Genomic DNA, 17,632 nt, shown 5'->3' with positions numbered 1-17,632 from the left:
CTGCCTTCGGCTCAGGTCGTGATCCCAGGGTCCTGGGATCAAGCCCCGCTTCCAGCTTCCTGCTCAGTGGGGAGCCTGCTTCCTCCTCTCTCTCTCTCTACCTGCCTACTTGTGATCTCTGTCCGTCAAATAAATAAATTAAAATCTTAAAAAAAAAATGGACCTGCTCAGGGATCCTTGGAAAAGGTTTTTCTCCCTGATAAAGAAAGAGGCCAAGGAGGAAACCCTGGTCCTGTGACCCTCCCCTCCTACTCTGGAAACTGTCCTCCCAGGGTGTGATGCCCGGAGCAACTGCAGCTGCCTAGTGATCATGAGGGGAACCTGATGCATGGAAGAGGCAGAGCTGAGGGATGGAAGCCCTGGGGCTTGGTGACCATGAAGCTCTGTTAGTGGTAACCACTGACCTCCACACCACCAGGAAAAGGCTATTTCCCCTTTACAAGAGAAACCGGCAAATGCATCTTAACTGAAAGGATGTGGACACGGGGATATGAAAACAGGCCTCTGTCATCTGCTGGCTTGAGGTCAGTTCCAGCTCTGGCACTTTCAAGTTGTGTGATCTAAGGCAGGACATCTTTGGAAGCCTCAGGTTCTCACCTATAAAATGAAGATTTCTAGGGGCACCTGGGTGGCTCAGTCAGTTGGGAGTCTGCTTTGGCTCAGGTCATGATCCCAGGGTCTAGGGATGGAGCCCCACATTGGGGGTCCTTGCTTAGTGGGGGGCCTGCTTCTTTCTCTCCCTCTGAAACTTCCCCTGTTGGGCTCTCTTTCTGTCAAATAAAATCTTAAAAAAAAAAAAAGATTCCTAGAATACCTACCTCGTGGGGCTACTGTGGAGGTGCTATGGTGGAGGACATTAAAAAAAACCAGGTAAGGCATTTTGCACACAGTGGTTGATGCTTATAAACATTCATTTGTTTATTTGCCAATTTATTCAACCAATAGTTATCAGACCCTCTACTATGCACTTGTATTAATCTAGGATCTGGGCACGTGGCTGTGAACAAATAATTGGTCATCAAATAAGTTGGCTGTTACATGATTATACGAAGTTGGCTCTTGGGGCACCTGGGTGGCTCAGTTGGTGAAGCAACAGCCTTCGGCTCAGGTCATGATCCCAAGGTCAGGTGATCGAGCCCCACATTGGGCTCCCTGCTCAGTGGGGAGCCTACTTCTCCCTCTGCCTCTGCCTCTCCCCCTGCTTGTGTGCTCCTGCCCTCTCTCTGTCAAATATATAAATAAAATCTTAAAAAAAAAAAAAAAAAGAGGGATGCCTGAGTGGCTCAGTTGGTGGGGCGGCTGCCTTCGGCTCAGGTCATGGTCCCAGCATCCTGGGATCGAGTCCCACATCGGGATCCTTGTTTAGCGGGAAGCCTGCTTCTCCCTCTGCCTCTGCCTGCCACTCTGTCTGCCTGTGCTCACTCTCTCCGACAAAAAAAAAAAAAAAAAAAAAAAAAAAGAAGAAGAAGAAGAAGTTGGATCTTGCTCCTACTGTTTTGTAAGTCTTTGCCTTACCTAAGGAGCTCCCAACATGGCAGTGTGAATCCGGGGAGATTTGGCAGAAGTGATTTCCCAGAACCTCTGGAATGAGAGGGGCTGGGGCAGTCAGAAGGGCTTCCCTTTGCTCAAAGTGAGAATTGGCCAACAAGGAAAAGGAGAGCAGTGTTCCAGGTATGAGGAATGACACATATGAAGACTCCAAAGGAATTGCAGGTTGTTGGGGTGCCTGGGTGGCTCAGTGGGTTAAGCCTCTGCCTTCGGCTCGGGTCATGGTCTCCGGGTCTTGGGATCGAGCCCCGCATCGGGCTCTCTGCTCAGCAGGGAGCCTGCTTCCCCGTCTCTCTCTGCCTGCCTCTCTGCCTACTTGTGATCTCTCTGTCTGTCAAATAAATAAATAAAATCTTAAAAAAAAAAAAAGCATAATTCCAGTGGGATGGTGTTGACAGATGTGCTGCTTCAGAGGCTATGGTTGCAAGTGACAGAAAACTGAAATCAACAAGGCTCCATCAAGGGAATGTATTGGCTCATATGACTAAAACTTCAGGGGATCAGTGGCTTCAGGTGAGTTGATCCGGCAGCTCAACGATGCCACTGAGAAATCAGTTTTCCCCCCCACTCTCTTCATGGTGACATCCACAGTGTTGGCTTTCCTTGATGATCAAAGATGCCAGCCAGCACTCCTGGCTCAGCTCCCTGGCCTTCGTTCCATATTTGCAACGTGCTAATTGGGTAGCTAGTACTCTTTCTCAACCAATCATGCTGTCCAGGGCCTTGGGAAAGGCTGACATTGGGGTTCAATGGCACCATACGGATCCTCAGAAGAGAAAGGCAAAGTGCGAATGGATGTCAGCAGGTCAGACTTTCCGTTTTTTAAGGTTTTATTTGTAAGTAATCTCTATTCCCAACGTGGGACTCGAACTTAAAACCCTGAGATCAAGAGTTGCAGGCTCCACCGACTGAGCCAGCCAGGCACCCCAGGAGGTCAGATTTTGAAGGAGATAGGTCATGATCAGGAGCTAGAACTTCAGCCAAGGGTAACAAGAAGTGGGGGACTGACTTGATCAGATTGGATTTGAGAAAGATCACCTTGGCTGATGAATAAAGAATAGATTAGAAGGGAGCAGGAGAGGAGGCAAGGAGGCCAGCTGGGAGGCTGGCTCAGTGATGGGATGTGGGGACAGCAGAGGGGGAGGGGATTGACAGAAATTGGAGACTGATGGACTTGGAAGTGAAGCAGAGAGAGGTGTGCAGGGCAATGTTTCTGTCTCTACTTTGGGTAAGGATGGGAAGGGGAAGTGGGAGGGGGACAGGAATGCAAATGGTTGGTCAAAAGGCTGAGGTCTGTTTTGGACAGGATGAGCACGAGGTCCCTGAGATAACCGCCGACAGATATCCAGAAGGCAGTCGGTTGGATATGGCGGTCCAGAGCCTGGGAAGAGGGTCTGAGCTAGAGGTGGAGGCTGGAAAGTCCACAGCCTGGGAGTTAAGGATGTGGACTGGATCTGAAGCATCAATGGTGAACATCAGGAGGTAGGCAGGAGGGGAGACTGGGGCGGTGGGGGAGCAGGGGACTCACATCTGGAGTGGGACGGCCCCTCTCTGTCCAGTCCTGCTCAGACAAGGAGGGAGACCGTGCCTGCCAAAAGTCCTTTGCATTTAGAGAAAACAGCCACTGGTGACCTTGGCAAGAAAATTCTCTGCGGAGTGGCAGAGGGTGAATCCGCACTGCAGTGGGTTGGGGAGTGAGTGGGAGGTGAAGACAAGGATAAAGGGTGTGAACAACTCTTTTAAGACGCCCAGCTTGAGAGAGAGAGAGAGAAGGAGAAGGCAGCAGTAGCTTAGCTGAAAGGGACAGCCGGTGGATGGTGAACATGAGACCGAGGGGTGCGTGTGTGTTGGTGTGCTGGTGTGTGTGTGGGGGGTTACCTGCGGGCCCATCAGTGGAGGGGAGACCCAGGAGCCTGGGAGTGAGTTGGCCTTGAAGAGAGAAGATGCAGGTATATCTGGGAGAGGAAAGAGCTGAAGCTCTGGGTATTCGGGCAGGCTTTGGAGGGGGCTCCTTCCAGTGGCCTCAATTCGTTCTGGAAGTGGGAGGCGAGGTCGTGTGCTAAGAGCCATGCAGCAGATGGGGCAGTCGGGGAGGAGTGAGAGGGGGCAGGAAGGGTGCTGGCTGCCGGGTCAGGAGCCCTGCACGTGCCCGGTGGGAGCCGACTTGCTCTCGAGAGCCAGCGGTCCCAAGGGAGGGGCCGGGCGTAGGGCATGCAAATAGGTGGGCTGGACCAGCATTTCCAGGGCAGATGGGGCACCTTGGGGCACCAGGTGGGGCTCAGCAGATGGTGAGCAGACCTGCTTGGCTGGATCAGAAACAGGCTAGAGGGGCGCCTGGGTGGTTCAGTGGGTTAAAGCCTCTGCCTTCGGCTCAGGTCATGATCCCACGGTCCTGGGATCGAGCCCCACATCAGGCTTTCTGCTCGGCAGGGAGCCTGCTTCCCTTCCTCTCTCTCTCGTTGCCTACTTGTGATCTTTGCCTACTTGTGATCTTTGTAAAAAAAAAACAAAAACAAACAAACAAAAAAACCCCCACAGGCTAGAAGGCCCTTGAGTCCTGGGCTGAGAGAGAAGTTCCAACTTTGCCTGGAAGGCAAATGGGACCCATGGAAGGTTATTGAGCAGGAGTGGGCCATGATACAATCAGTACTGAAGAATCTGTATGCAGAGGGGTGCCTGGCTACCTCATTTGGAAGAAGATGGGACTCTTGATCTCGGGATTGTGGGTTCCAGCCCTCTAGATTGGGCATAGGGATTACTTAAAAAAAAAAAAAAGAATCCGGGGGCACTGGCTGGCTCAGTTGCTAGAGCGTGTGACTCTTGACCTTGGGGATGTGGGTTTGAGCAGTTAAGAATCCCACTCTTGATTTCGGCTCGGGTCATGATCTTGGGGTTGTGAGATCGGGCCCCGTGTTGGGCTCCGTTCTGGGTATGGAGCCTACTCAGGATTCTCTCTCTCCCTGTACTTCCCACCCCACCCCACTCACTCTAAAATAAATAAATAAATAAAAAAATAAATAAAAATGAATTTAAAATCTTAAAAATAAAATCCGTATCCAGCTGTGTGTGCATGATGAATTAGAGAGATCGGACTGAAGGCGGGAACGTGAAGTGGTTGGTGGATGGTTCTGAAGGGTGTCAGGTGTCAGAGGTCACAGAGGAAGAGTTTTTAGCGCTAGAGGTCAGACCCAGGAACCCTGGGGGGGCAATGGCCTTCAGGCAGTCCACAGAGCATGGGCCCCTTCAGAGAGCAGAGAGGGGATTTCCAGTCCTGCTTGTGGGTGCTCCAGAGGACCCTTAATTTCAAGGGAAACCAGCACTGATAGAGTTCTAATTACAGTCCATCCGAGATGATGTGGGACCTCCCAATAATATGGTATCAGCATTATCGTTCTCTGAGAGAGGGACACACTGAGGCTCAGAGAGGCCAAGTGTCTCCCCTCAGGCCACACAGCAAGCAAGAAGCAGAGCCAGGACTCACCCCAGATCTGCAGTCAGTAGCCCACACTGCTCCTGCACTTTCCCTGTTCCTTTTTTTTTTTTTTTTAAGATTTTATTTATTCATTTGAAACAGAGATTCAGAGACAGAGAGAGAGAGAGAGCATGAGCGGGGAGGGGGGGCAGGCAGAGGGAGAGGGAGAAGCAGACCAATGTGGAACTTGGTCCCAGGACCCCAGGATCATGACCTGAGCCCAAGGCAGACGCTTCACCATCTGAGCCCCCAGCTGCCCCACTTTCCCTGTTCTTGTCTCCTCTGCCATTTCTCTAAGGGTTCCTGCCCCACCTGACTGTGTTCTGGGAGATTCTGGTGGCCCTGGGCCAAGGAGCCTTGCTGGGGATTGGATCTAAAGCTCAGTAACTCTAAATGGCCCAGCGTGAGGGTAGGGAGACCTAGATCCCATACACTTAGCCCAAGAGAATGGGCCCCTTGGGGCACCAGGCTCAGTCTCCCTGGGAGGTCATTTGTGGCCAGGCTATGGCAGGACCCCTCGGTCCGCGCTGTCACCGCCAGAGGGCGCCGGCTGTCATCCAGGTGAGGGCAAGGGGAGGCCCCTTTCCTGGCTTCCGGAGAAAGGGAGCTGGCTCCTGGGTCTGGAAGCACTCCCCCCCCCCCCCCCCCCCACCCCACCCCTGGCAGGGTCCAGGGAGCTCCTGTCGCCTTCTGTGTCTTCTTCTGTGTCTCTCGGAATGAAGGTCTTGCTGACCCTTCCTCCCCAGTTCCTGCTTTGCCCAGGGAGTCAGATTTCCTCAGCGTGGGTGTCAGGAAGCCTGGGGTCTCCTTGCTGACCTCCTGTCTCCTGCTCTGCCCTCCCCCAGCACCACTCCAGATGGTTCGAGGGCCTCACCTCCCTCCTCTTGCGGCCAAAGCGCAGAGGCAGTGCCAAGCACCGGATCGTCACCTCTGTCACCTTCTCTCAGCTCTTCACAGCCCCGGGAGAGAGTGTGGGCTAGTGCGGGGGACCCTGAGCTGGACCCAGACAAGGGGAGGACAGCGCCCTGGGCCCCAGGGGGCTTGGAGAGCCGGAGGAATGGGATTCCTATCTGGGCAGGATTGAGGGGTGGGCGTCCTGGGGGGAGCTCCCCCCCCCCCCGCTGCTTTCATGCAGGAGGCCGTCCTTTCCATTTCCCCAACTCCATCTCCCCGCCCCAGGCCTCCAGTCCAGGGAGGCACCTCCCCAGGTCCCCCCAGCGGCCCAGCCAGGTTTCACCTTAGATTCGGCCAACCTCCCTCCCCCACCCCAGGGCCCGCCCGCCTGCCTTCCTCCTTCCCCGAGCTTAGCCCCTTGGCTGTGGCTACCGAGGGCCTGGCTGGGGTCCCAGGCACCACACCACAGCGGCCAGCCTTGCTGGGCCAGAGCTCGGGACAGTCCCAGTCTGTCTGGCAGGGCTGCGGGTTCAGGATTGGCTGGAGCTGCCCCCGCCTTTGGGAGGAGGGAGACGCGAGGGGAGGCCCGGTAGCTCTCTCAAGGTCACCCTGCTTTTCTCTCCCAGCATCCCTGTTCAACATTTGTCCCTCCTGTCTCACCTTGCCGAGAGAGGAGGCAAGATGCCCCACGGGCAGAGGACAGAGGAGCCCAGGGAAGAGGACGCTTGGGGGGGTGGGCTTCTGGCACTTATTCCTTCTGCAAATATTGAGTGCCTACTGTATGCGAGGCGCTGAGGACACAGGGAACACAGTGGACACAATCCCTGCCCACAGCCCAGCAGGGAGACAGACAGGAAATAAACAATCACACAAATAATGTAAACTCATGTCCCTTAGCAGTGCAGCAGAAGCCCCAAGCTGGGATTCGGTCTGGCTTCCCTGGGGATCTCAGGGGTGAGGGGTCTTATCTGGCCTAGGAGAGGAAGGCAGGCCTCAGACAGGGTGGGTGGCTTTTTGGAGGCCCGTGGGGTGCGGTGGGCATGCTCCCCCCCCCACCCCGCCCAGGGCTGAGCAAAGCCTCAGTTTCCTCCACCGGGAAATGCAGGAAATAAAGGTGCCCCGATCACGGGTTTGCTGCAAGGCGATGGGCTGCGTCCTGGCCTACAGCCCTCAAAAAGAAGGCACTGTCATCCTCCCCGAAGAAGGGTGAGTGGGAGCTCACCAGTGAAGATGGCGGGGAGGTGATTCCCAGAGACCAGCGGCTCTCACAAAGCTCAGAGGTGGCCTCAGGGAGGTGAGGGACCCCAGTTCCAGGACCGCGCTACCGAGCTTTGCTGGCCCCTCCGCCGCCTAAGGCTGGAGGAGAGGAGGGGCTGGTCCCTGGGCTGCCTCTCCGTCTCTCCCCTCCCACACCCCCATGTTCCTGGCCACGTGGCACCTCTGCGCCCTGGGCCTGGGCTGGGGGAAGATGATTCCTGACCTGGATGCTGGGGGAGCCAGGAAAAAGTGGGTGGGATTTGGGGTTCCCCTGAGATCAGGTCTTATGGAGGAGCGGCTCCCCCCGCCCCTCATCCCACAGCCCCCCGGGCGGCAGGGAGGGGGTGCTGTCTCTTTAAGAGCCTTCAGGCTGCTGGGAGCAGATGGCCAGGCCGGCCGGGGCCCCTTGTCCTTTGTGTGGCTTTGCACAAAAGAGGGGGCCAGCTGGGGAGGGGGCAGAGGCAGCAGGTGGGAGGGTGGGGCCTTGCCCCTCCCCCTCTTAACTCCCTGCCATTGCCCCTGGGAGGGGGCTGTTCCTTAGGAATAAGCCTCCTCTCTGGACGCCTTGGCCCCCACAGTTGCCCCCAAACTCCTCGGATACCTCTCCCTTGTCCTGTCCCACCTCCTGGGCAGAAGCTTCATTGCACCAGGGCCTAGGGACTACCCCCACCCCCACCAACTCCAGGGAATAAGCCTCCCCTCCTTGCCCCTAACCTCCAGAGCAGAATCTTTCTGGGGCCCTGAGCTCCAGGCTCTAGGGAGAAGTGGGAGCAGAAAGAGATTTTTAAGGGGGGCCAGGGTGGAGGGGAGGGTGGGGGGAGAGGGGGACTTGAGATGGGGGGATGCCAGTGACTGGGGGTACCTGGGGTAGCCCTAGAGGAGGAATGAGGCCAAAATAAGTATGATGCTGAGGCCTGGGGGTGAGGTCTGGGCCCTGTACCCTAGCTAGTTATTAGCCCAGAAGGAAGGCAAAGGTGGGAGGACAGGGGTCCAACTGAGGCCCTGCCTAACTGGAGGCCCCGGCGTGGGCAAGACGGAAGACTCCATCATATGGAAGAGGGCTGCCACAGGAAGGGCTGCTGGCCAGCCAGGAGGGGGTTGGAGGTGCAGGGCACCAGGAGGTGGCACCTTGCCACTCAGGAGGGGTCAGGCTGGGAGCCTCTTTTCATCTTGGAGCAGACCCCCTGAGGTCAGACCTGCCCTTGGCCCATTTATTCTCCTTTGTCCAGACCTCCTTCCCCACCCTGGGGCTTGGTGCCCAATCCATGATTTAAGAGGAGGAAAAAGGCTCCCTAGGTCTGGACCGAGGTGTGGCGGGCTACGTGGCCGCGGGCTGGGTGGCCCCATGTGGCCCGACAGCGCCGCAGCCGGGTGGGGTGGTGCTTGACTTGCCTGGACGCCTCCCGGGAGCCCCCAGGACCAGGCGGCCCCAGCCGGGTCGTGGCCCGACCGCAGGACCCCGGCCGGCTGGCCGCATGCAGCGGGTGGGGGCGGGGATCCCTGGCTGGGCCCCGGGTTGCTTCTAAATTTAGGAATCTGATTACAGAGTGGCCGAGAAAGGGAAGGGAGAGGAGGGTGCTAGCGCAGGATCGGCTCGGTCTGGGCACAGCGGGGTGTGCCCGGTGGAGGTGTGTCTAGGAATCTAGGGCTCCGGGTGGGAGGGGCGACAGGCGGGGGCTTCGGCCTGTGTGAGCTGCAGCACGTGCCCTGGGCGGCAGGGACCGGCACCGGCGCAGCTCGCAGGCTCCGAGCCGCCGCCGGTGTGTGCGCTGGCTCTTTGTGTGCCTGGCAGGGTGGCTGGGTCTGGCTTTGAAAGTCTCTGCCCACCCCCTCCCCCATCTCCGTCTGTGCCGCTCTACCCGCTTCCCGGTCTGTCACTCTGCCCGCGCTGGTCCTGGGGGAGGGGGATGCTGCTCCCAGCTGGGGTGACAGTGAACCCAGTGGGGAGGAGACCCGGCTCCTCCCACTCCCTGCGGTCCAGACCTTCCCCTACACCTCCCACTCCCCAGTCCTCGGCCCCTTATGCCACTGTTTTGGGGTGCATTCTGCAGCAGTTAAAGGGAACTGAGGTGACCCCTGGGAACCCACAGATGCACCAGAAGCTAGGCTTGGGCCCAGTAGCTCTTGGAGGAATTCATTCCTCGCCTGTCCGGCCTCCCATCCGCTCTGGCCCCCAAGGGCGCAAGAGGGAGGGGGTCCCCCCTTGCGGAAGGGGGGGCGGGGAGTTCCTTGGCAGGAAGGGAAATGGAAGGAAAAGCTGGGCTCCACCCGGGCGGGCGGGCAGGCGGCCTCAGGGCCCCGGGGGCAGGCGGCAGTAACCCGAGCCCACTGGTGTGCGGGGCTGGTGTGCGCGTGGGTGGAGCTGACCCCCGGCTACTCCTGGGGAGCAGTCGGGGTCTCCCCCCAGGGGCAAGTCCGGGAGCCCCGGGGCCCCGCGGAGGGAAGCGCTCTCCACCCCGGCCCTGACCCCACCCACTGGAGGTCTAGCCCCGGCCCCCAGGCCCCGCCCCCCGGGCCCTCCCTCCCACCCCAGGGCCAGATGTTCAGCTGGCGGAGGCATCGGCTGGGGGAGGGGTGCTGAGGCCGCAGCCGGCACTACTTCCCTGCCAGCAGCTTCATTGTGTGCGCGAGGAGCGAGCGGCGGCGGAGAGCGGGCGGGCGAGCAGCAGCCCGAGCGCGGCGGGGAGAGCGAGCGCGCCGGGGAGGGTGCGAGGCGGCGCCCGCGGCTGCGCTCCGCCCGCCTCCCGGCAAGTCTGCCCAGCGCGGCGCGCCGTGCGCGCCGTCCCGCCGCCGCCGCCGCCACCGCCGGGACCCCGCCGCCTGCCGTCGCAGGCAGGGGTCTGGTCGGGACAGGGGTCCCCACCCGGGGACGGGGGCATCCCGGTGCAGCCGAGAGGCGTGCAGCCCGCGGGGGGCGCCACTTGCGCCGCAGCGCCCGCCCGCTCAACTGCGTGGGCGTGAGGGCGTTGGGGCCCCGGGGCGCCCCGAAGGCAGGGTGCCCCGACTTCTCCGGGGAAGCCCCAATCCCGTGGAGCGTCCGGAGCGAGCGCGCCCCAGCCGCACCGGACCTTGCGCTCATCCCCCGCGTACCCCACTTCTGCACAAACTTTTCTGACGCCCTCGCCCGTGGGGGTCGCGGAGAGCGCGGAGCTGTCCGCAGGGCTCCCGCCCCGCCGGACCCCGGCCACGCTGACCTACTGCCTCTCGTAGCCTCAGTGGCGACCTCTCCAGGCCGGGCCGGGCACGGCACTCGAGGCGAGCGCGGCAACCACCGCGGCTCTCCGAAGGCTCCCGCGCCCCCCGGGGCAGCTGGGCGGGGTAATGCCCTCGGTGATGGAGAAGCCGAGCGCGGGCTCCGGGATCCTGTCCCGCAGCCGGGCCAAGACGGCGCCCAACGGCGGACAGCCCCACTCGGAGGATGACAGCAGCGAGGAGGAGCACTCGCACGGTGAGCCCGGCGGCCTAGGGTTAAAGGTGCACCGGCACCGGGGACGCGAGTGGGGCGGGGGGAGAGTTGCCGACCACGGGCGTTTGCGACTCGTGGCTCCTGCCTCCTAGGACTGGAGCCTCTGGCTGGCTTCTTCCCCAAGCCCCGGGGTCTGCCGGCACGGGGAGTCTGGAGGCTGGGCCCCTAGCTGCTGAGGAGGCGGCCCTGCCCACCCCCGCCCTGCCCGCCCTGCCCGCCCTGCCCTGCCCTCCGTCTCTAAAGGACTCAGGCGGGCCTCCTTGGCGCAGTTTGGGCCCCTCATACCTTGCCACCTTACGGGGGACTGAGGTCTGGCTGGGGCAGGGGCTGGAAGGACACTTCCACACCGAGCTGTGAGGCTCATGTGAGGAGGAGCCTTGGCTTCCTGCACGGCTATGGTCCAGGTCTAGGGGCAGCAGACCCCCCTCCCCACCTCTCCACCCCCCGCCAGAACAAAGGGCTCTGCTTGGCCTGGGCTCTAAACTGGCCCCTTGTCCCCGCCACCACCCCGCCCCCCCCACCCCCTCCACTATGGGCTATGACTAGGCAGGGTCTCTCATCTTCCAGTTTCTTCTGTGACTGAGGGTAACTGAGGGGAAAGATCAGGGAAAAGTGAGCCTTTTAGAAGGTGAGGGCCCTGGGTGGTCAGGAAGGAGAGCCCCGGGCCAGCGCCCCCCACCCCCTCCCCACCACATCCTCCTGTCCTCCCCGCCTCCCTCCCTGGAGTCCTGACTGCCTCCCCCTGGCTCCACAGACAGCATGATCCGCGTTGGAACCAATTACCAGGCCGTAATTCCGGAGTGCAAGCCTGGTGAGTGGCAGGACAGGCTGCGAAGGGAGGGGAGCGGAGGGCCCATGGCTTGGCCCTGAGCCCCACCTGGGGGAGCCCTTGGCTGGTGCCCACTGGGAGGACAGGCAGGCAGGCAGGCGGGCGGGCGGGGGTAGCCCGTGGCATGGGCTTAGCTTTCCTGCTCTGCCTTCCTGTCTGGGTCTCTGCCCCTTCTTCCCTTCTGGGCCTCACCTCACAGGCCCCACTTCTCTGCCACCCTCTGGCCACGGGTCCAGACCAGCGCTGCTAGGCTGAGCCGAAGGTCTTCCCCTTTCTGGTCTTGTGTTTCAGAGAGCCCAGCCCGCTACAGTAACAAGGAGCTGAAGGGGATGTTGGTGTGGTCGCCCAACCACTGTGTGTCAGATGCCAAGCGTGAGTGGGCAGGATCCCAGTTCGGTCACATCCTTGGGAGCTGGGGGTTTGGGGTCATGCCAGTCAATGACTGGGCTGGAGGCTTAGGTATGTGGGTTCAGCCCCTGCCCTGGGGCTCAGGCTCGGGGGCCTAGCCCCTGGGGGCCTCCCTCCATCTGGGCAAGCAGGCTTGGGTCGGGAGTGGTAACCCCTTCTCCAATACCGGGCCCCTCCCATCCCTGCAGTTGACAAGTACATTGCGATGGCCAAGGAGAAGCATGGCTACAACATTGAGCAGGTGAGCCCTGGCCCTGTAGGTATCCAGGGTGGGGATGGGACAGTGCTGGGGGCAGCTGAGCTGAGTTGTTCCCTCTCCCGGGCCAGGCACTGGGCATGCTCTTGTGGCATAAGCACGATGTGGAGAAGTCGCTGGCTGACTTGGCCAACTTCACCCCGTTCCCTGACGAGTGGACCGTGGAGGACAAGGTGCTGTTTGAACAGGCCTTTGGCTTCCATGGCAAATGCTTCCAGCGGATCCAGCAGATGGTAAAGCCCCTTCACCCAAGCCAAGTGTTCCTTAGCCCTTCTGGTTCTGATGAGCCTGCCCCGGGTGGGCGGCACAGGGTCTGGGGTGGGCCCCAGCCTCTGGCATTGCCCTTCCAGCTCCCTGACAAGCTGATCCCCAGCCTGGTGAAGTATTACTACTCGTGGAAGAAGACCCGCAGCCGGACCAGCGTGATGGACAGACAGGCTCGGCGGCTGGGGGGCCGAAAGGACAAAGAAGACAGGTGGGGGTCTTGGGGGCCCCGGGGGAGCGCACCCTGACCTCTGGGGAGGGGGTGGTCCTGGCCTCTGCCTCACTCCCTTCCGGGCCCCTGTGTCAACAGTGATGAGCTTGAAGAGGGCCGGGGAGCCGTTAGTGAGGGAGAGCCGGATGCTGGAGACCCTAAGAGAGAGGTGAGGTCTGGGCCTGCCTACCCGCCTGCCCTGTCCCTGGGCTCCACACCACCCACCCCTCTCCTTTCCCTGGCAGCCTCTGCCCTCTCGGCCCCTGAATACTCGGCCAGGCCCCGGGAAGAAGGAGGCCCAGGGATCTCAGTACCGTCACCACCCGCTGCGAACCCGACGCCGCCCACCCAAGGGCATGTACCTGAGCCCCGAGGGCCTCACGGCTGTGTCAGGAAGCCCAGACCTTGCCAACCTCACTCTTAGAGGCCTTGACTCACAGCTCATCTCCCTCAAGCGCCAGGTGGGGGCCTAAGAGAGGAAGGGGCCGTGTGGAGGGGGTGGCGGGCAGCCCAGGGAGCTACAATTTTGGGGACAGCTGGGGTATAAGGGGTGAAGTCCAGATGCCCCGACTGCCTCTGCCCCATCCTCTAGGCTTTTGGGTAACTGGGTCTTCTTTTCTGGGCCTTTTGAAGAAACCCCTTTGGTCTGTAAGAGGGGGACAAACTGCATGGGGTGGGAGGGGTGAGCTGGGTGGTGGGTGGGTGGCCATGAGCCATGTTGGCGCAGTCCAGCCGTGGCCAGAGTTGGTCTTGGTGGCCTCTCTGGCAGGAGAGCTTGATGGGTCATTGCTCGGTCTTCTCAGGTACAAAGCATGAAGCAGACCAACAGCAGCCTCCGCCAAGCGCTGGAGGGGGGCATCGATCCACTGCGCCCCCCGGAGGTGAGGGGGCTTCAGGCCTGGGTACAGCAGGGGCTACTCCCGCGCTGCCCAGGGGAGCCGAAAGGGGAGCTCTGGGGGGGGCAGGGCCCTCTGTTTGCATAGTTTTGAGTCCAAAGGATAAATCCTCTGCTCTCCAGGCCAACACCAAGTTCAACTCTCGCTGGACCACCGATGAGCAGCTTTTGGCCGTACAAGGTGGGTTAGACTGGTGGGGGGGGGCGTTATGGAGAGCCCCAGGAATCTTTCCCCACCCTCCAAGGAGCTGGGGCAGAAGGGAAGGGAAGGTTCAGGGAAGGAAATATTTCTAACGGGGTGTTCACACTTGGCTGCCCTCTCGACCCTTGTAGCCATCCGGAGGTACGGCAAAGACTTCGGGGCTATTGCAGAGGTCATTGGAAACAAGACCCTGACCCAGGTGAAGACCTTCTTCGTGAGCTATCGGCGCCGCTTCAACCTGGAGGAGGTGCTGCAAGAATGGGAGGCCGAGCAGGATGGGGCCCCCGGAGCCCCAGTCCCAATGGAGGAGGCTAGGAGAGGGGCCCCCTTGCCGGCCCCAGCCCTCGAGGAAGACGATGAGGTGAGGGGCTGAGAGGAGAGAGGGTTGGAGCCGGCTGCGGTCTTAGGTGGGGGCGAGGCTGTGCTGGAGCCTGGTCTCCCTTCTCTCACCTCTCAGGTGCAGATCACCTCCGTCTCAACGTCTGTGCCCCGATCGCTGCCCACCGTGCCGCCTCCGCCGCCGCCGCCTCCCGCCTCGCTGTCCCAGCCACCGCCGCTGCTGAGGCCGCCTCTGCCCACGGCGCCCACCCTGCTCCGCCAGCCGCCCCCACTCCAGCAGGGCCGGTTCCTCCAGCCCCGCCTGGCCCCCAACCAGCCCCCACCACCTCTCATCCGCCCTGCTCTGGCTGCCTCCCGCCACGGTGCCCGGCCCGGCCCTCAGCCCCCACCCACCCTGATTGGAGCCCCCCTGGAGCCTCCAGCACCCTCACTCTGAGCCCTGAGGCCCTCTACCCACCAGAGGCTCCAGAACCCTGTTGCTGGCCATCCTTGGACACCTCTGGCTTCACTGAGGACGGAAGGGACTCGAGCTCTTGGGCAGGTCTTTCGAAGTCCCAGAGCTGCCAGTGGGCACAGTCTGGACCTGTGGGCTCTGCAGGATTCTGGCAGCGGAGTCTCTCGGCGCCCACCCCAGCCAGGGGCTGGGGCTCAGGGGCCTTCTGAGCTGGCCTGAGTGTCCTTGCTCTTCCTGGCTGGGGCTGGAATGGCTGCCTCCTAGTCTGCTGGGGCTTGGCCTTTGGGTCTGGCCCTTTGTGTAGAGGGGGTAGTGATCTTAGCTTGGGGGATGGGGGAGAGGACAGCCTTGGCTGTTCTTCCTCTTTCCTTTCTTTTAGCAATAAAGTCCGGGTGAGGTGGGGAGGGGGCTGGAGGGGGGAGGTGGGCAGAGAGCTTCCTTCGGGGCCTGAGTGTGGCAGACCTGGATGGGCAGCTCTCCTGTCTTCTGGAGTCTGCCGAGAAGTGCTGAGCTCTGAGGGTGCCCACTGGACCCGCGGCCTGAAAGCTTAGAGACAGGAGGGCTGGGAACATATGCAGACATGGGTTTATTTTTCAATGTTTTTAAAAAATAAATAAAATCTTCCACGTTCACAAGTGCTCTCTCTTCCTTCTGTGTGGAGGGCCCTGGGCTTTGCTTCCTGTCTGTGCCCTGAGGATGGGAGGGAGCAGCCACCCAGCACTGGCCTCCCCCAGGCCCCAGACAGGAATCCATTCTCTCCTGCAAGGCTGGCGGGCTGAGCCACATCTTGCCCAGGGGGACTGGGTCCCTGCCCGGCTGGGAGAAGAAACAGGAGGAGGCAGCTCAGATTCCAAACATTCTCTTTATTACGTGTTTGATCCAGAGGAGAAACTAAGTGCGGGTGTGGGAGGGTGGGTGGGGAGGGGCCACCTTGCCTGGGAGCCCCTCCATGGGCCACCACCCCCTCTGGGAGCCAAGCCATGCCCTCCCGGCCCCTCAGAGCACCCGGGCTGTTCCACTGGGCAGGAGGGGTGGGGAGGGAGGAGGAGAGAAAGGGAGGGAGGGACGGAAGGAGGGGGAGCCCTTGGTCGGAGCCTGAGCCCAGAGCCTGGAGCCCGGAGCCCGCAGCTGGGGCTTGGGGCAGGAGGGCTGAGGTTGGCTATGCCCCTTCCTGGGACCCTAAGGGCTTGACCTGCCACGGAGCCTGGGCTGGGAGGGGGGCGGTGGGTGATGAAAAGGAGTGGAGTCATCATAAATCAAAAAAAAAAATAAAAATAAAAATAAAATAAAAAATAAAACCCATCACAAAAAAATGTACAACTCAGGTGAGGGCAGGGGCAGCCTCTGTGCAGGACCCCCCTCCCCCAGTTTCTCAGGAACAGAAACAGCAGAGAAATAAATTAAGGGTTGCAGCGGCCGCCACCAGCCAAGCGCCCATAACCAGCCACTCCCACGCTGGCCGAGGAGGTTAGCAAGCTGGGAGTCACTAGGCGGATCTGTCCCCCCACCCCCGGGGGAGGGCAGAGGCTCCCGGCCCCCCCGCTGCCCTATCCAGCCTCCCACCAGGCGGCCGTGGAGGCCCTGGGCAGTGTCTCCTGAGAGGAGGGGCGACAGTGTCAGGAAGAAAAGGCAAGGCCGGGAGATGAGTGGTGAGGGGAGTCACTGCTAGGGAACTAGCTGGTGCCCAGATTAATGCCAATGAAGGGGGCAGGGGAGAGGAATGGCGAGGGGCTGTGCTTTCAGACAAAGGCTCTCCCATAACGGAGTGCCCAGCATCCCTGTTCCGGAGACTAGCAGCCCAGGCGGCCCCCTGGGGGCCGAGGAGCCTATCTGCCCTGCAGTCCCCTCCCCTCTCCCAGCGGCGGGGGGGTTGTCAGCCCCCCGCCTTCTGCCCAGGAGGGGTGGGAGAAGATGGCACAGACTTTTGAGGAGGGGAACAAAAGTCCCCACAGCAGCTTGTGGAAGGAAATGCCCAGCTCTGGGGAAGGAGGGGAGGAGGGTACAGTGTGTGGGGGGGCCGGAGCCCCGAGCCTCGCCTGCCAGCCCAGGGCAGCCGCCAGCACCCCCCCCCGACCCCCCCACCCCAGGGCTGCGCAGCGCCCCGCCCCTGGCCCCTGGCCCGGCCATCGAGGCCTCCAGCCCTGGGGCCTGAGGTCAGGGGAAGGCCACCTCTGGTGGTTTGCTCGGAGGGGAAGGGGAGAAGGAGAGGGGAGAAGCCCAAAGTGGGCCTGGCGGAGGGCCTGACCGGGAACTCCACCACTCTTGCCTGAGTGTCCCAGCCCTGAGCCGCCCTCCCGGGAAACCCCACAGATCCAGTCTCGACTGTCCCAATGGGGCAGGGAGGAAAGGTGGCCGCTGGGATTTTTTTTTTTTTCTTTTTTCTTTTTGGTAATAAAAAATTTCTTGGTTTAGGCGAAATACTCTGTGCAACCGCAGTACCGAGGGGGAGCCCTGCCCCCCCCACCCCTCCCTCCCCTTCCTTTGCCTCCTGTGGGGGAGAGGGGGGAAGGGGGACTTTCCGGGCAGGGGTCAATGTTGGGGGGAAAGGACCGTCTCCTGTCCCCCCCAAACATGGAAGAAAAAAACCAAGAAGGGCGGGAGGGGAGAAGTGCCAGCAGGGGGAGACGCGGCAATCCGCGTCCGCAGTCTGGCCCGGGTGGGTGGGAGCCGGGCCCCAGCAGCTCCGTCCGGCCGGCCCGCCTCCGGCGCCCCCCGCTCCCGGCAGCCCGTTAAAGCTTGAGCTCGTTGGCTATTTTGGAGGCAATGTTTTTGAAGGCCATGGAGGTGCCCGATATCCGCTTGAATCGGACCCCGTTGAGCGAGAGCCGCGGCAGTTTGCACACCTCCATCTCCCACTGCACGAAGTTCTCGTGGCCCGGCGCCCCGTGCATGCACAGCAGCATGTACTTCTCGTGCAGCTCGCTCTGGCAGCTGTTCGCGTCCAGCACCTTGCGGATCTCCCGCATCATCTCGTTGGGCTCCATGGAGCTGGTGGTCTTCATACTCCACGTGAAGCGCAGAGAGCGCGGCTTGGCCTCCCGGAACTCCTCCTTGTCCTTGTCATTGCCTCCGCCGCCCACCACGTGAGGTCTGCAGAGAGGCCAGAGGCCGGGGGTAAGGGCATGGCCCGGGGCACC

General features: G+C 61.0%; 2 protein-coding genes across 11 annotated transcripts in view; one reads left to right on the top strand and one right to left on the bottom strand.

Moving 5' to 3' along the window:
• The first annotated feature begins 9,986 nt into the window (after nucleotides 1-9,986).
• Nucleotides 9,987-15,127, top strand: RCOR2 (REST corepressor 2). 2 transcript variants are annotated; one of them, XM_032879322.1, is made up of 12 exons: nucleotides 10,005-10,619; nucleotides 11,392-11,448; nucleotides 11,758-11,838; nucleotides 12,063-12,115; nucleotides 12,202-12,363; nucleotides 12,481-12,605; nucleotides 12,705-12,774; nucleotides 12,851-13,066; nucleotides 13,409-13,486; nucleotides 13,624-13,681; nucleotides 13,834-14,063; nucleotides 14,160-14,585. In XM_032879322.1, exons 1-12 carry the CDS (start codon nucleotides 10,493-10,495, stop codon nucleotides 14,475-14,477), a joined length of 1,575 nt encoding a protein of 524 aa, XP_032735213.1. In that variant the 5' UTR covers nucleotides 10,005-10,492; the 3' UTR covers nucleotides 14,478-14,585. The 2 variants fall into 2 exon arrangements, with proteins under 2 accessions (XP_032735214.1, XP_032735213.1); XM_032879323.1 differs by lacking the exon at nucleotides 13,834-14,063 and having other exon boundaries at nucleotides 9,987-10,619; nucleotides 14,160-15,127.
• A 211-nt stretch (nucleotides 15,128-15,338) lies between these two features.
• MARK2 (microtubule affinity regulating kinase 2) overlaps nucleotides 15,339-17,632 on the bottom strand; it is a 57,238-nt gene continuing 54,944 nt past the window's right edge. For 6 of the 9 annotated variants that reach the window (XM_032879313.1, XM_032879315.1, XM_032879317.1 and 3 more), the window contains one exon: nucleotides 17,225-17,585. In XM_032879313.1, coding sequence (XP_032735204.1) covers nucleotides 17,225-17,585 — 361 coding nt within the window. Of the gene's footprint in view, nucleotides 17,586-17,632 lie in introns of all 9 variants that reach the window. The other 3 variants (XM_032879312.1, XM_032879316.1, XM_032879320.1) reach the window with 2 other exon arrangements.

Source organism: Lontra canadensis, unplaced genomic scaffold (genome assembly GCF_010015895.1).
Source record: "Lontra canadensis isolate GAN:19392208 unplaced genomic scaffold, GSC_riverotter_1.0 scaffold66, whole genome shotgun sequence".
Taxonomy (NCBI): domain Eukaryota; kingdom Metazoa; phylum Chordata; class Mammalia; order Carnivora; family Mustelidae; genus Lontra; species Lontra canadensis.
Note: the sequence above shows the minus strand (reverse complement) of the source record. Positions and strands in the feature narration are given on the sequence as shown.